Source organism: Centruroides vittatus, unplaced genomic scaffold (assembly GCF_030686945.1).
Source record: "Centruroides vittatus isolate TY-2023 unplaced genomic scaffold, ASM3068694v2 contig_1520, whole genome shotgun sequence".
Taxonomy (NCBI): domain Eukaryota; kingdom Metazoa; phylum Arthropoda; class Arachnida; order Scorpiones; family Buthidae; genus Centruroides; species Centruroides vittatus.
The window spans coordinates 238408-254946 of record NW_027120941.1 but is presented as its reverse complement, the minus strand read 5'-3'; the positions used below and the strand labels follow the sequence as shown (position 1 = coordinate 254946).

General features: G+C 28.5%; 1 protein-coding gene across 5 annotated transcripts in view; it reads right to left on the bottom strand.

Annotated features, from left to right (window-relative positions):
• Positions 1–1126: 1126 nt before the first annotated feature.
• Positions 1127–16539, bottom strand: part of LOC136968759 (MBT domain-containing protein 1-like) — a 116435-nt gene continuing 101022 nt past the window's right edge. For all 5 annotated transcript variants that reach the window (XM_067262787.1, XM_067262792.1, XM_067262791.1 and 2 more), the window contains one exon: positions 1127–3335. In XM_067262787.1, the coding sequence (XP_067118888.1) occupies positions 3192–3335 (144 nt within the window). In that variant the 3' untranslated portion in view covers positions 1127–3191. The remainder of the gene's footprint in view (positions 3336–16539) is intronic.

Here is a 16539-nt window from a genome sequence, read left to right as displayed (position 1 = left end):
TTTAACCAACAGAATATTTTATAAAAACAAAATGTTTTCAAAGCATAAAAATAAAATCTATCTAAATTACCACTTTTTATTCAATGTAGCAAGTTCCTAAAATCTAAGGTTTCAATCCATATAAATTTGATAATCATTTAACGCAAAGTAAAAGAACAATCTGCAGATCAATCACATTTATAACATATAGCAAGTTATCTAAAATTTACAGTTCGAGCTTCATAGATTTTTGGATAACTTGCTATATTATATATATAAAATAATTTTTATGTCAAAAAATAATTTTATTTTACTTACCAAAATTAGAATTATTGAAATATGATAATGACTTTCAAAAATGCTAACAGGAAAATTTTTTCAAATTTAAATATACCGATACAATTGTAAAAATGTTGCCGTTAATACTTTTAACAAGTTTCCATATAATATCCAATGCAAAATTTATATTTATTAAGTAATTTTAATGCATAATTAATAAAGAAATATGAATGAATATGGATGGATAACCAATGGACTCTGCAATTAATCTCAATAAGAAATTTTCAGATTTAAAAATGTTATAACTTTGCAGCAGAATATCTGAATAAATTGCAAGTATTTTTAGAAATCATATACTATTTAAAAGTAAATATTTCAAATATCTTTTCTAACATTTTATAATGCCAAAATATTTAGTAATATACAGAGAATTTCTGTAAACTAAAAAAACAGAACTCTTGATAAGTAGCACAAGGAGCTTGACAATGCTTTGTAATGCTGTGAACTAGCAATTCAACAATCACAGCTGGCTCAAGGCTTCGTGAAGTTTGACTCTGGACGTCATCAAACTCCTCGTGCCGCTTCTATCACGAGTTCTTTCGTTTGATTACCTGTATTATAAAATTGTTGTAAATGTTCAATCTTATATTTAGTGAAAAATAAAAGTTATTTTCTAACTTATTCAAAATTTTATATCTCGTTTTTGTCGCTTTTTAGTTTGATGAATATTTAAATCATTAAAAATAAATAATAATAAAATGAAACATGGTGTTCCCGATGTTTTCTATACAACAATATTCTTGTAATAAATTTGTGAAATCTGACACAGCATGGACCATACAAAAACTAAAAACAAAGTATTTGTATGTTTTTAACTTTTTACTTTATTTTTATGTGTTTGTATTGTTAATGTGTAAAATTTCAGAAATTTATCACATGTAATTTTTCTGCTCTTATACCATTTTCTTTCATTTAACCACATCACATGATATGTTTTTGTCTGAATTATTATCAATCAAGCAATAAAAATTACTTAATAATATAGTTAACAGAAAATTAATGAAAGTCAAAGCATCTTAAATAGAACACTTCCCTAAAGAATAATATTGAATATTTAATAAATACTTTCAAAATTTTATTTAAATAATCCTGAAAATTTATCTATTGCCTTGCAAAATTATTTGCTAAATACTACTAAAGAATTATTAATTATTATCATTATTATTATAAAAAGATAATGTACAATATTTCATTTAATTCAGACAGTCTTTACATCTTATCTTAAATGTTATTTTGTGTATAAATATATAATATGTAATGTAAAATTTCTATTATCGTAAACACAAAGACAACCCAATAAGACAAAAAAGAATTTTAACACATAATTTAAATAAAGTGTTTCTTATAAAATTTATAAAGCACGTCCTGTTAATGCAATGAAAAAAGAATTTTTTTTACTTATAATATATTAATTGTACTTTGAAGCATTTCTTGTAAAAATATGTCTTGAGGTTATATCTCCAAAAAGTTATAAAAATCTGATTTCTTAATACAAAAACAATTTTAAACTATATATTTGCTTAAAAATACATATTCTTACATAAATCATAAATATAATGAACACAATACACGGCAAAATGTTTTAAAATCAATCCATAAACACTTTGCTTACTTTAACAGCGAACAAATAGTTAACTGTATATCATAAATCTCGAGAAGGTACGATGTATAGTTAACCATATACTATATAATTGCTTTATGTACATGCGTAATTATAAAATAGGCAGTGTTAATACTAGGAATATTGTTAAAGTTAACTATAATAATAAAAGTTATAATTTGTAATATTTTATAAATTTATTTATTATTTTAACAATTAATTAAATCTTAAGGACTGTTTGAACAAGTAGTTTATATCAATATCCGTTTGTACCTCAAAAGAATTTATTATTCCTAATACACTTACTTTTTCTAACCGTATTTCCACTAAAAACACATTAAACAGCCTTCTTTATTGGAGTCGAAATATTAATGATGGAAAATAATTTTTGAAATCAATAACTCTAAAAATGATACTGATGATAAAAATGTCGGTTCTGAAGACATTTACAATGCAATAAACGTCCAGAAATTTATAAAAAAAGGCTGTTGGGTGTGCTTTAATAGAAATTATTATTATTTTTAACAGTAAGCAAAGTGTTATATATTTTTCAATTTCTTTTTTTTTCTCCAAAATCAACATTTCCAAAAGAAAAAATAAAAAATAAAAAAATAATAATACTTAAATAACAAAATTACAAAGTATACATATATATAGAAGAAAAATTGTCTTATGTAGAATTGTACTTTGTATTTATTGTAGATACACATATTTCTATGTATACATCTATATACATTTTGTCTATTAAACATAGATAGTATTTTTTAAATTTTATTTGGTAGAATTTTTTTCCTATAACTTTTGATAATTTGAATTAAATCTACTGTAGGAAAAAAAAATATTAATTACTATTAAATAATACATTTCTAATATTTATCTTAACAAACTATAAATTATCAATTAATTCAATAATTTGTTATAAAATTAATAAAATATTTAAGCTCTGTACTTATGTAAAACAAAAACAGGGCAAATTTATGAGCCAATAGATTTAAAATAATATAATAATTATTATAAAAATTTTTTTGAGTAAATTTCAATTATGACCATTAATCAGAATCATGATAATACATTTTAATTTAATACATTACTCCAATTGGATTTTAACAACAAGATTTCTTTATGTACAAATGACTATTGATTAGAAATAAAATCAGTTCAAATAATACCCATGTGGCTGAAAAATTAAACCCTTAAACTTAATATTAACATTAAAAATAACAACAATAGACATTTTTTTAATTTGTAATTTATCAGCCACATTTCGAAAATTTCATGACTTTGGTTTATGTTTTCCAATTTGTGTTCTTAATTGTTGAATTAAATCAAAAATTTTCAATGATGGTCCTACTTTCATTCCAGTTAAAGACATGATATCTTCCTTTGTCATGCTTAAGAATTTCTTTCCATCAATTTTCTAAGAAGAAAACAAAGTTGTAAAATTTATTTCACTTAAAAACAATTTATTTTATAGATCATCAAGAACATTAGTTCATAATTTTAAATTAAACTTAAGCTTTTTAACTGCTGACTACCATAATATACAGATAACTTAATGTAAAAATCATATTGTAAACATTAAAGCATCTCAATTTGCTAAAACTGAATTTCTTTTTAAATTTTTCTGTAAATTATTAAAAATTAGAAAGTGGGTATTATTATTAGTAATATATAGTAATGTATAAAATTATAAACTACTAAATTTTACCTATTATTATACTTCGAATTATAATTTTGATTGTATTTTCTTGTTAGAAATTAATTCTAATGATTTACAAATGATCTGAAATTTTCTGAATCATTTTCATTTATTCAGGTAAAATAATTCAAAATTTTTCACTGATTAAGCTGATGATAATTGATAAGAATTTATAAGAATGAATCAAAGCATAAAGAATAAAAATGGCATAAAAATAAAGCAAAACATTATTGTCTTAATCAAAGTAAGAGAATATAAAAGTTGCCAAACTAATAAAAAAATTTTAAGAAAGTTTTGGTTAATGTTACCTATGGTTCCAAGATGGCGGCTTGTCTCTGATTCCAGCAAGGAAACAGTGGGAACGCACCTTCTAACCTAACCTATTCTGATAAATTACCATAATTATTACCAACAAAATTATTAGAATAGGTAAGGTTAGGTTAGAATGTGCATCCCCACTGTTTCCTTGCTGGAATCAGACAAGCTGCCATCTTGGAACCATAGGTAACATTAACCAAATTTTTTTAATTTTTTCTACATTAAAAGTAATATATAGTGCTCCATATTAACAAATATGTACTTGCAATAAATTTTACAAGGATGATTATAATCATTAAATATCATTTCTGATTAATTATATTCATAAACTACTCAACAATTTTATATTATTTGTTTTTTTATGAGAGATTTTTGATTCTATTACACATAAAGAACTGTTTGTGCTATTATATCTAATTAATGTTATTTCTAATAATTATTATTTTACTATGACATATTTCATTTGAAGATTAAATATTATATTAATTAAAACGAATATTAAAAATATACTAAATAGACTGTGACTTTGAAAAAAATTATATATTATTATTATTAACAAGAAAATATTGTGATCGCTCAATTTTCTTCACAGTTTGCTTATATAATGAACAAAATCTTGTAAATGATTAAAAGATCATGTAATTTCAATAGTTTATTTTAGACAATTGCTTTGAAAGCAAAAACAGTAATTAAAAGTACTGATTAAAAATTGGTCAATGGTCGTTAAATATTAAAACTATATATCGAAGAAACAAACTGTCTTATTTAATCTGTCACTCACATTCACCAGGAACAAAAGCAGATAATAATGCCATAAATTAAAAAGAAATAGTTTGATTAGAAATTAGTATTTACATATTTTTAATCAAACTATTTGTTTTTAATTCATGGCACAGTCTCCAGAGGACATCTTTTAATTAATTTTACATATTTTCACAGAGGCATAACTCCTAAAAATAAAGGAAATCCAAAATCAGATGCTTAAGCTGGCTAGGCAGCAGTTCTAATCAATGTTAAGATAAGGACTGTTGCCTAGCCAGCTTAAGCATCTGATTTTGGGTTTCATAAGGAATTTTTTTAAACCAAACAACAACAATTTGTGTCAATTTAAATGATGATAATGCTAACAAACAACATATACTTTATTGATAAGATATTGTCCAGTCATCTTGGAACATGCAGGATTCCATATCATGAAATTGTTCCTTGATGGTTGGAATTAGCTTGGCACGTAAGATATTTTTGTAGCATTCTGCATTCACAGATCCATTTATAAAGTGTAGTCTCCCAATACTTTTACTGCATATGCACCTACATACCATTTAACTCATTAAAAACACTGCTGTCTGCATCAAGTAATTCCTGTTAAAGGCCTCACCTTTTATATGCCTAACGTAGTGTTTTTTGTCAGATTTTGAAAGTTAAATTTCGATTTAACCAAAAATACAACAAAATCCTACATGTAATTGCTCTACTTTACAAGCTACTTAACCCAGGTAGTCTGTGCATTTTATTTATCAGTTCTTTTTATATTGTAAAATTCAGATATCTTCTGAAGAGGGTCAATTAAGAAAACCAAAAATGTCAGAGTTATAAATGTTCACTACATGATAAATGGTTGTATATTGTGATTAATACTGTGCTGTTACTGAAAGGAGTAATGGCTTGTTATATACAGTTTATTATAGATTTTTAAACCCATTCTACACGGGCAATGTCACACAGTTCACACACTTGTTTTTACATAAATCTGTCTACTCTTCCTAGTATATCTTTAGTTTGGAAGAACTAACAGTATGTTCTCACAGGCTGAGAAACTTCAGCATCTGATCCTAGTACCAGAGCCAGCTCTAGGCTTAGGCACAAGAGACCTAGGGGCACATCATAAAAATTTTTTTAAATTTAATTTTATGTACGATTTTTAAAATATGTTCTATTACAACATGCTCCTTTTATAAAATTTATCAAACTTAAAAATTTAAAAAAATAAAAAAATAAATAATTGGGTACTGAAAATGAAACTGGCCTATACCTTTGAGCCAGCCTAGCACAGCATACTCACATGTTTATCTTCTGATTCAGCTTTTCTTTCAATGTTGCCATGTTCACATCTCCTTTGTAACAAACAAACAATTATTGATTGATGGCAATTCACTCTCTATGCTATTTCATGAGAGGATAAACCTTCAACATTTAAACAATAATTATAGATTTTTTATGCAGTGTTAACTGTTGAAAACTTTCAAGTTTGCTTATGAAAAGTAACCACATTTGCATACAGGTTTTCATACCAATAGATAATATAGTCACTGGCAATCTTGCTGCAGTAGACTTTGTCAACAAATGAAAGGTGTTCTCATGTTTATAATGTCATGGATGACACAATTTTTATGATTGTTTCCATGTCTGCAGCAAAATGATACTGTATTTTTAAAATAAACAGATTTTTACAGGATTTTATTTGTAATGCAATTTCCACATCTGTATAGTTACCTCTAGATTATATCATTGATGATAATAGCGAGGTTGAGGCTGAAGTTTTAAATGCAAAAATGTCTACGTCGGACGTTCAGCACCGCTTTCCTGTAAGCCTAGAAGTTTGACAATGGTGTTTGGAATGTCAAGCATGATTTCACTGACTTTCCAAATGCCATTGCCAAACTTCTAGGCTTACAGGAAAGCGGTGCTGAACGTCAGACGTACACATTTTCGCATTTAAAACTTCAGCCTCAACCTCACTAATATGTTAATATATGGTGTAATCTAAATTATCAAGAAAGGCTGGATTGACTCATGAATTTTGCTATTTTTGCTTTATTTAAAGTTTGATTATCATACCTGTGATGCTCTAATTAGGGACAGATCCATTAATATTTCTTGTTTCTAAAGACCATGATCATAGTTTCTTCTCAAATCTAATCTTATCTTTAATACCATTTGAAATTTATTAAAAACTGTATGCTCAGATAAAGCAATTTCTTTGTGGCTATCTCATCATTTTATAGCACCAAACCTTCTTTGTAGTACCTTCTAAACAATTCTCCAGTAGCTTATTATCTTGATGATGACTAATGATGACTAACGATCCTTCAGATGGATTGTTATCAAGATAATAAGCTACCGGAGAATTGCTTAGAAGGTACTACAAAGGTTTGGTGCTATACTTCCACTCCAGTATTAAGTATGAGTAGAACTCATCATTTTATTTATTTTTATTTCTATGCTATTATAAAAATTATTTTATTTTCTTGAATAAGATAAATATTTTGACAAATTATAAGTTTTTTCTTTTATCATTTTTCTAGTATAGTACTTTATTAGTTTTACATTTGAAATCTGTTTCCTATATCTGTAACATAAATCTTAGATTATTCCTCAGAGAAAATCCTCGTCTCCCACAAAATATTTCAGCAAAGCATAATCTATAGATGGTGAATATATTCTAAGTCAGGAGTTTCCAACCGTTTTTTCTTGCTGATTCTTTTTAAAGAGTTAAGTGGTATGAAACAATGTCAGGTATTCCTTAATATTATGTAAAGGATTTTTAATTATAACCCTCTTGAAGCATATGACAATATAATTTTGTGCAACAATACTGCCTATTGAAACAAACTTTTATTTATCTACTGAACAAAACTGAAGGTGACATAGGAGTGAAAAGAGGGCCAATACCAGCATTAGGATTTTCATTCTAGGAGGACAGAAAACTGTTTTAGTGAGTGGATGTTCTCTGTATATTTTATCATCAAACAAATAAATTTTTTAAATTTAGCAATCAATTTTTAGTAATACATATATTTTAGTAATATATATATAAGTGTAAAAAGATTAGTGATAACTTGTAATTATTTGGTGAACAAACAATTCATATTTAAAGAAACCTCCTAATAATGGTCAATGTAGATAGACTCAAAATAAATTATTTTAGAGTGAGTGGATAGGAGAGCTAGTGCTGCAAATATTCCAATACATTTCTAACTTCTGTTCACACTGATTTTATTATACTAGAAAGCTTTCAAGAAATTGTAAGGATATGCATGGTGTTATGAAACAATGAATAAATAACATTGTTAAATGAGTAGCTATTGCTTTAGCATAATAATAATGCTTGGGTAAAATTATTTGCAGGAAAAATTTCTTAAATATAATAATTCCTATTTATATTATTCATATTATGTTTACATTAAATCAGTAGTTTATTTTTACATTAAAATTTTCATTAAAATATGCGGATTATTTATATTGTTCATCAAACACGTGACCACAATTCATGAGTTGCTTGTCTGCTATGTAACTTTTATGCAGAATCGTCTCAGAGGGAAGAGTGACTATTGCGAGCCACTCAAGAAGAGTGTCTCATCATTGAAAATTTGAACTAACCTAAGAAGCAATTCTAGTACAGTCTTCCATGCAACCCAGTAAAATTAATACTTCCTGGTAGAATTTAATAATACTGCATGAAAAATCATCATACAATTATTTTTTGTTGTCATTTTTATCTTCATAAATCTAAACTATGCCATTAAAACATTTTTTATTACTTTGATTACTCTACAAAAATAATTTTCCTTATAGATGTTTCAATATTTTTATCAAAACAAAGCTTAAAAAAATATATCTTCAATAAAAATGCAAACAGCTCTTTTAGACAAGATATTTGAACTATGACTATTATTATCTCTATCTCTCTAACTGCACTTACTATAATAAACCAAAATACTCAAAAGCCTTTAAAAGCTTTTTGATAAGAGGATGCAAAAGGAACTATATTATATAGAAGCCACAAAACGATCGTTAACTGAAAGATTGAAAGAACACAAAAGGAATATAAGATATGAACAACCAGTCATGGCTTTAGCAAATTACGTGTTTGCAGATCCAACGGAGGTTTCAATCAAATGGGACAATGCAGAAGTTATACAAAAGGTTACAAGCAGACGACATCTAAAATATACAGAAGCCTGGCATATTCATAAGTACAGTGAAAAAGGGCAAACTATAAATTTCCAGAAATCGTATAAAATTGCATCGGCATGGAAAGCAGCGACTTTACAAGTATAAAAGAACAAATGGACTTGCGCAATCGAATCTGCGACAGTTTTAGGATTTTAAAAACGTTCTAGAATTTCCGTTTGGCAAAAAAGTTTTTTTTTTTTTTTTTGGTTCAATCCCGATGAAGGCCAGTTAAATTGACCGAAAATGTTTGGTATGTAAACAAATTAGACTGCATTTTAAAGGCTTTTGAGTATTTTGGTTTATGACTATTATTATTATATAATATATCATTCTATAATGTTTTTTGTTTTTTCATAAAAATTATTTGCATTTAACCTGAATTTAAAGCTTAATTCTGATTAAAATATTGAGTTTTAGTAGCATGTATTCAGGAAAAAGAAATATTTTTTTGCCAACCTGAAAAAATAATAATAAATTAACTAATTGTAGAAAATTAAATAAAACAATTTTCCATCAAAATCTGTACTTTTTAAGGGTGTACTATAGATTACTCCCTATGGAGTTTCAGGACTTTGATTATATATTTGAACTCAGGGGACCGAGACGAGTTCAACGGTACCCTATTTTTGGACCGGAGACAAAAAATAAAAAAGTTATCACATTTTTTAAGTTACCATACTTTTTTAATGCTCTCATGCAGACTGCACCGTAGTTGCTAGTATTGCCATCTTGCGGTAAAGTCTGCAAACCGTGACGTCGGACTACGGTCATCTCCCGGAGCGTTAAACACGCGATACGAGAACGGAGAGAGCGACGTGAGTTCCGATCATCGCGCGATCGCCATTTCGGTTAATGTTACTTATGGCAGCGAACATGGCGGCCCGACTGACCTCTCGTATGGGCGCCACCACACGCCGCCATGTGCTAAACTAGTGATCGATTCACAGTAGTTCTTGAACAAAGTAAAAAAAGGAGGGAAACGTCTACTAAAGGCAATTTTAACGGCAATTGACGGGACTCCCGATCGCGATAGCGAGGCTGACTTAGCGGAGAGCGACGCGACTCCCTATCATCGTGCAATCGCCGGAAAAAAAGTATGATAACTTTTTTATTTTTCGTCTCCGGTCCAAAAGTAGAGTATCGTTGAACTCGTCTCGGTCCCCTGAGTTCAGATATATACCCAAACACACGAAATTCCATAGGGAGTAATCTATAGTATACCCCTTTTTAAAATCAATTCAAAATTAATTTTAAGAATACTTCCAATATTGATTTAAGATTGCAAACAATTATTATTTTACTAAAGAAATATAGTACAGTAGAACCTCGATTATCCGGATTGTTCAAAATAAACAAAAATTTTACAAATTTGCTGATTTGCACTTGGCGATTGTGACTCTGTTTATGTATGTGATGGAATGCATAACTTTTTTTGTCCCAACAACGTCTCACCCGGCACAGTGGTCCTAAACTTTTTAATACATTTTGGGTCGTAATAAAAACATAACTCGACATACATATTTATAATTAATTTATATTCAAATTACAGTGGTGCCTCGTATAACGTACTTAATATGTTCCAGGTGCACATCCGTTAAGTGAAACGTCCGTTATACGAAACGCATTTTCCCATAGAAATACATGTTAAAACATCTAATTCGTTCCGCAGCATAAAATAACCGTACTGTATCATAAAAAATGAACACCGGGTGCGTTCTTTTATTCCTCCGCGTATCTCTGCGCGAGCGACATCCGTTAAAAAATTCCTGCGGAACGCGTTCCTAAATTCCGGTGAGAGTGCGCGCCGTTGAACGGCAAAAACGGCCGCTTGTAGCAGTAGTTTACGGTGAAAAGCAACATGGCGTCCTCCATGGCTAAGATAGTTTCGTTTCCGGGTCCATTATGTGGTTTTATGAATGAGAATTTAGAAATTGTGAAAGTGCGAGTTAGCACATGTAGTGATGTAAGTGTCTTTACGAATTTTTTTTCGAGGCTATTTTGAATGCTCTTTCAACAAATAATCCATTTTATGGTTAAATTGGGACCCTTCTTTTGCCTTTTAAAGCTCATAGTTTAGAATTATAGATTCCTCCATCACGATACTATTGATAGCGCGGACACCGCCATCTTTCTTTCTTTCACCGTCGTTCCTAAATGCCTACAAACAGCAGCGCACTCCCGTAGTAGTGGAAAAGCAGAGCGATCGCTATTAAAGAACGCACCCATGGAGCAGTCACCAATTATGCCGGAAAGTCCGTCATTCGCAGCCAGTCCATTGCTCAAGTCACGTAACGGCCAAACAGAAAGTCCGTTGTTCGCAGCGTCCGTTATTCGAGGCGTACGTTATACGAGGTACCACTGTACATCATTTCTATGGCCAAGGATGGTGTAAGGCATGGGCGACGTGGGCCACTGCTCACGGCCTCGCACCTCGAAGGTTTACGCATTACTTAAAAGCTGTGAACGCGACAAAAAAATTTTACTCGTCATAAAATGATAAATAGTTTGCATTTTTATGAATAAAAATTTGACAGTTTCAACTGCTTTTTATTTTATAAAATCCGTTTCTTGTGCCACCAGAGGGCCTTTAAACAATAGGCAGTGTTAGTGCTGGTCAGTAGTAGTCCAAATTCAAAACGAACGTTTGTTTCTTGAAAATTTGATCACGATTTAAATACAGTACAGTGTTATTTTTCGATTATCCGGATTGTTCCTTATCCGGATAACTGAGGTTCTACTGTAATTCAAAAATGCTTAATATCTACATATAAGAATTTCAGTTGTATTATTTACTTGAACTTTTCTTGATTTTAAATTAATTAATCACAATTACTGAAGTTAATTCAGTTATTTCAGTTCTTAATCTTCATTCTTTTAATTGAATATACTGTACTGGTAATGTACTGTACATAATACTCACAAAATACTTTATAAAATAGCAAATCTATAAAATAAATCCTAGTTAGGTTGCTCACAATTTATTAAATACTAGTACTACAATTATTTTCTCAATAAGATTTTCCAATACTGATTTAGATATAAAAGAACCTATATTGATTCACAATAGCTATGCTATCACAAAAAATATTAAATTATGATTACTTTTTCCTATCAAGTTTTTTGTAATTATTTAGAAGTTATTATTACTAATATAAAAGCTGTCATCTGTATGTGTCATCCTTATAACTCCTGCAATTTTTGTCAAATCCAGATGAAATTTTGGTTATATTCATTTATGTTCTGATGTAAAGAATAGGCTACTTATTTTGCGAAAATATTAGCTATAGAATAAACGTTTTATCAATTTCGGATCAGTGATTGCACTTATGTTGCAGTGACACCAGCGACCACGTGACCTTAATGCTTGACGAAGAAATTTCCGTTAAGTTGCATATTAAATATTTTGGCAAATGGCATATTTTAAACTTACTTCATTAAATTTAAACTTTAAAAAAAGATAGCTGCATTGTGTCACTTCTATAACAAATTTTTAAAAAAGATCTTTCCACAGTGACCATGTTTTATTAACCAAATTGCAAGTAACGATCTGACGAGCCTATTATTTAGAAAGTATTATCGCTGATCTAACAAATGTACATACAAGTCTCTCTGTTTTATCCACAGGGAACTAAAACAACATTTTTTTTTGACAAAAAGGCAATTCTAGGGGAAAGTGTAAGAGTAAAATTGGTCAGGTAAATTCTAGATCTAAAAGAATAAGAACAACCAAGACCCTTGAAGGCCATGAAGTTCAACTTGAGCAACATCAAGTAAAAATGGCTTTGTCAAGGACTGCAGAAACAGCATCACAACATCAATCATCAAAACAATATTAAGGTGTCTACATATTCATACAATATATAAGGTGTCTACAAGGTGTTCTATTATTAAAGAGAGACAGCAAGGATATCTTTTAAAAGACAATAGTGTGTTTACCCAGAGTGTAGTGTATAAAAAATTTTATAAAGAAAGATTTTAATATTAATTTAATATAAAGGTCTAAATCTATTTGTGTGTATATAAGTGAATTCTTTATAACTCCTACTATTTTCATCCACTCCAAGTGAAATTTTGTTTTGTTGCTGTATGTTACAACAAATATTATAAAACTACTTAATCTGTAGAAATATTAGCAACTCTTCTGAATTTCTTGAAATCTCTACTTTCTCATAAAAAGTATTCTGTCATGCCTGATGAGGGAATTTCTAATTTAGAGATAATTGAGAAGATATACTTGTTTACTATTTCAGATAATCTAAGCCAGTTATGAACAACCCACAGCCTCCAGATTGCATCTGCAATGTCGTAATGTATGGTCCCAAAGCAGTGGCAATGTAATTTTATTTTCTTTTTATCTCATGCCATTATGTTACTCCAATTATGCTGATATTCATGAAAAAGAACATTCAAATTAAACCCAACTGATGAAAACATAAGAATAAACTATACATTACTAGTTTGCATATCATTAGTATAAATTATTTTAGTACCTAGTGTACTGGCAGTTATGGAGTATGCTGGTGTTCAGGATGCTTAAAACAAACTCCTTAAGAAAAAATGTACGAGCCTGCATCTAGAAAAGATTGTTCACCACTGGTCTAAGTGATCTGTTTTTTTTTTTCTATTTGTATCCATTATCAGTTCAGAAGTAAATTCAAATTCTCTCTTAAAAAAAAAAGAAAAAAAATGAATAACTTTTTTAAACAGAAAAATTAATTTAAAAAGTATACTTTCTTAATTCTTATATATCCAGAAATATTTTGCTGGATGCGATTTTTGTATAGGATCATCACATAAGAATTCATTGACGTAAAATGATTCACTGTAATGCGGTCATTGCCAGTCTAATTGCATAACAGAATTTGTAACTATATCTTTAAAAATAAATTTTAATTGTATTATGAATTTATATTAAAAACTTGTTTTAATAAAAAGTTGCAAATTATTTTTAAAAACACAGAAAAATTCATACCTGCACAAATTACCTATTTAATGATTAAAAGTCTCAAAGTGAAAAAAAAAACACTGTTCTACGCATTGCTGGTAGCAATGTGGCTGGTTTAGTTTGAGAAAAATTGATAATAGTAGTAACTGGCAGCTACAGTTGACCTAAACATCTTTTCAAGTTTTTAAGTCAGTTCTAATTAATTTTCACATGAAAAAATTATTTTTAAATGAATCATAATTTTTCTTATTAAATATATTTCCTGATTAGAGTGGCTTCAATTAATGCAGTAATGTTCTGAAATCTGTATAAACAGATTATTTCTGTATTAAATATTTTTAACAAGCAGATGTGGTAACAGAGTTAGGTATGATATTCAATTAAGGTTTCTTCCCTGTCTATCAACTTGTGAATTCAAATTTCATTTATGCCATGAATATGTCTTTATCAATTCTTTCAGTGAAAAGTGTCTTGGACAATGGAAGTAAAGATGATTAATTTAATAAAGCTAATAATTAATTTATGGATTTTTACTTCAAAGATAGATCAATAAAATGTTTATTTTATAAAATAATTATTGCAATTTTCTCTCAACTAGTTAATTCATTTCATCAAAATTAAATTTTGTTTATTATTAAGAATTAATAAATTTTATTAATACTTCATAATAACAGCTAGTTGTATATTATTATAATGTCACAATATTGGGCAGCAATTTTTGATCATATTTTATTTTAAAAAATCATGTGACCTCCAGTTCAAACTGGAAGTTTATATAAAGTTAATTGGGAGCATTCCATATCTGGTCTCAATATTTATCTAACTGTTCTTGAGATTAAGGAAGGATGGAAAGATGACAGTAGAAATCTAGAGCTCTGCAATTTGAAATTTGCAGCCGAATAATTTATATAATTGTTATTCAGTGCACCAAAATAACTAATCTTTTCTATATTTTGGAATTTTCATCCGATGGCAATTATATTACAAATAAATATCTGAAGACAAAGTCCGCCCAAAAGGGACCACCGTAAAATTTTGTATTTTTAACTGGATGTATTTTTTTGTTTTTTTAAAATAACTTTTTAGCTTTTTGGCAGCCAGTAGCCTAAAAAGAAAGGTCAGTTTCCAAGAATATGTATAGTCTGGAGCACAAAGTTAATCTTCTATATTTATCAACAAGATGCGTAATAAATAATACAACTAAATAATGTAATGAAACATTTTTATATTGCTATTAACTTACTGTTAAGATAATAGCAATATAATACTGCAACAAAATTTTGGAAATATTGTATAACAATTACTGAAAGTGGGTCATTTTGCAGTCTTGTACTTTGAAAACAAAATGAACTCCTGTTGTTATTAATTTATCTAAAAGTTCTTTTTAATCTATTCATCTATTTCAACTTGGCTTAATTCATTTTTTTATTCTTAAAAGTTTGTGAGATATATGGATGATGCAGTCTTTCCTAATTTTTCTTCTAAATTATCTTCAATCTGAAAATGTATTTGTGATCAAAAAGTAACTTTGTAGGGTCTATAGGTTAAGTACTGTTGAGTATTATTCCAACATATATAGTAATCATTCAGATTGGCAACATGAGTGGTTAGAATAATGTATGAAAGTAGGACAGTTGTAATGTAGCATTTCCAAATAATAAGGTCAGAAAAATAAGTATTACACACAAAACCAATATCCAGCAAGAAACTGAAAAAAATATGCAAAAGTAAACATTTTTACTCATGTTGAATGGTCATTGTCAAGCTAAAAGACTTTCACAGTTCGAATGCAGCTATTAAAACAAAATAATCTTACAAAGAAATCTGATTGGTTATTCAATTTTTGAGGACATGCTAACAATATGGAAAGAGATTAAAAGAAAATTCCTGAACCCTTTAGCCATTAGGAGAAAATATCCTAAATCCTTTAGCCACAGTATTAGTCTCCTTCATAATAATTCCAACTGCATTAGGTACACTGGACTGTAAATTTGCTAGGCATTTCAATTGGAATGGGTTCCAAACAGCATAGATCTAGCCCTTTCTAACTTTTCTCATATTTGAAAGGATACATAATTTTTTTAAGGATGGAATGAACAAACTTATTATACATGAGATAAATGCATGAACAAGCTAATGATTTTGTTGAAAAATGTCTTATTACTTGCAGATAATCCTATTGTTTTCATTTCTGCAACAAAAGTATTTGTCTGTGTTAATGGCTTCATAAAGTTACTTTTTGATCATCCCATATATGTTTTTGTTTTGAAAAGATTATCTATTGCCAGGATACAAATTAATCAAAAATAAAATAACTTTTTCGTTTTATTTTTTACTTAAATTTATTTTTTTTAAATTTAATTAAAATTTAAAATTTATTTAAATTAAATTTTTTTGAATGCAGCAATATTAAAATATTTAGTAATAATTTTTTTACAAACATACAAATTACATTTATAAAATCCATTTTTATATGACTCCGTAGCAAATACAATATCAACCCAAAAACAAATGCTTGAAAGATTACCGGAGTCAAATGTATATATGGATAAAAAATTTCTTGAGACCTTTGTCTCAGTTCAGCTTCAGATTCCCAGCTATAATCTACTTTACAAGCAGGAGTGACTTTCCCTGCTTCATCCCTCATACATGGATGAGATAACACTCCATGTTTCAAAATCCACATGTAACAGTAGCATAAAG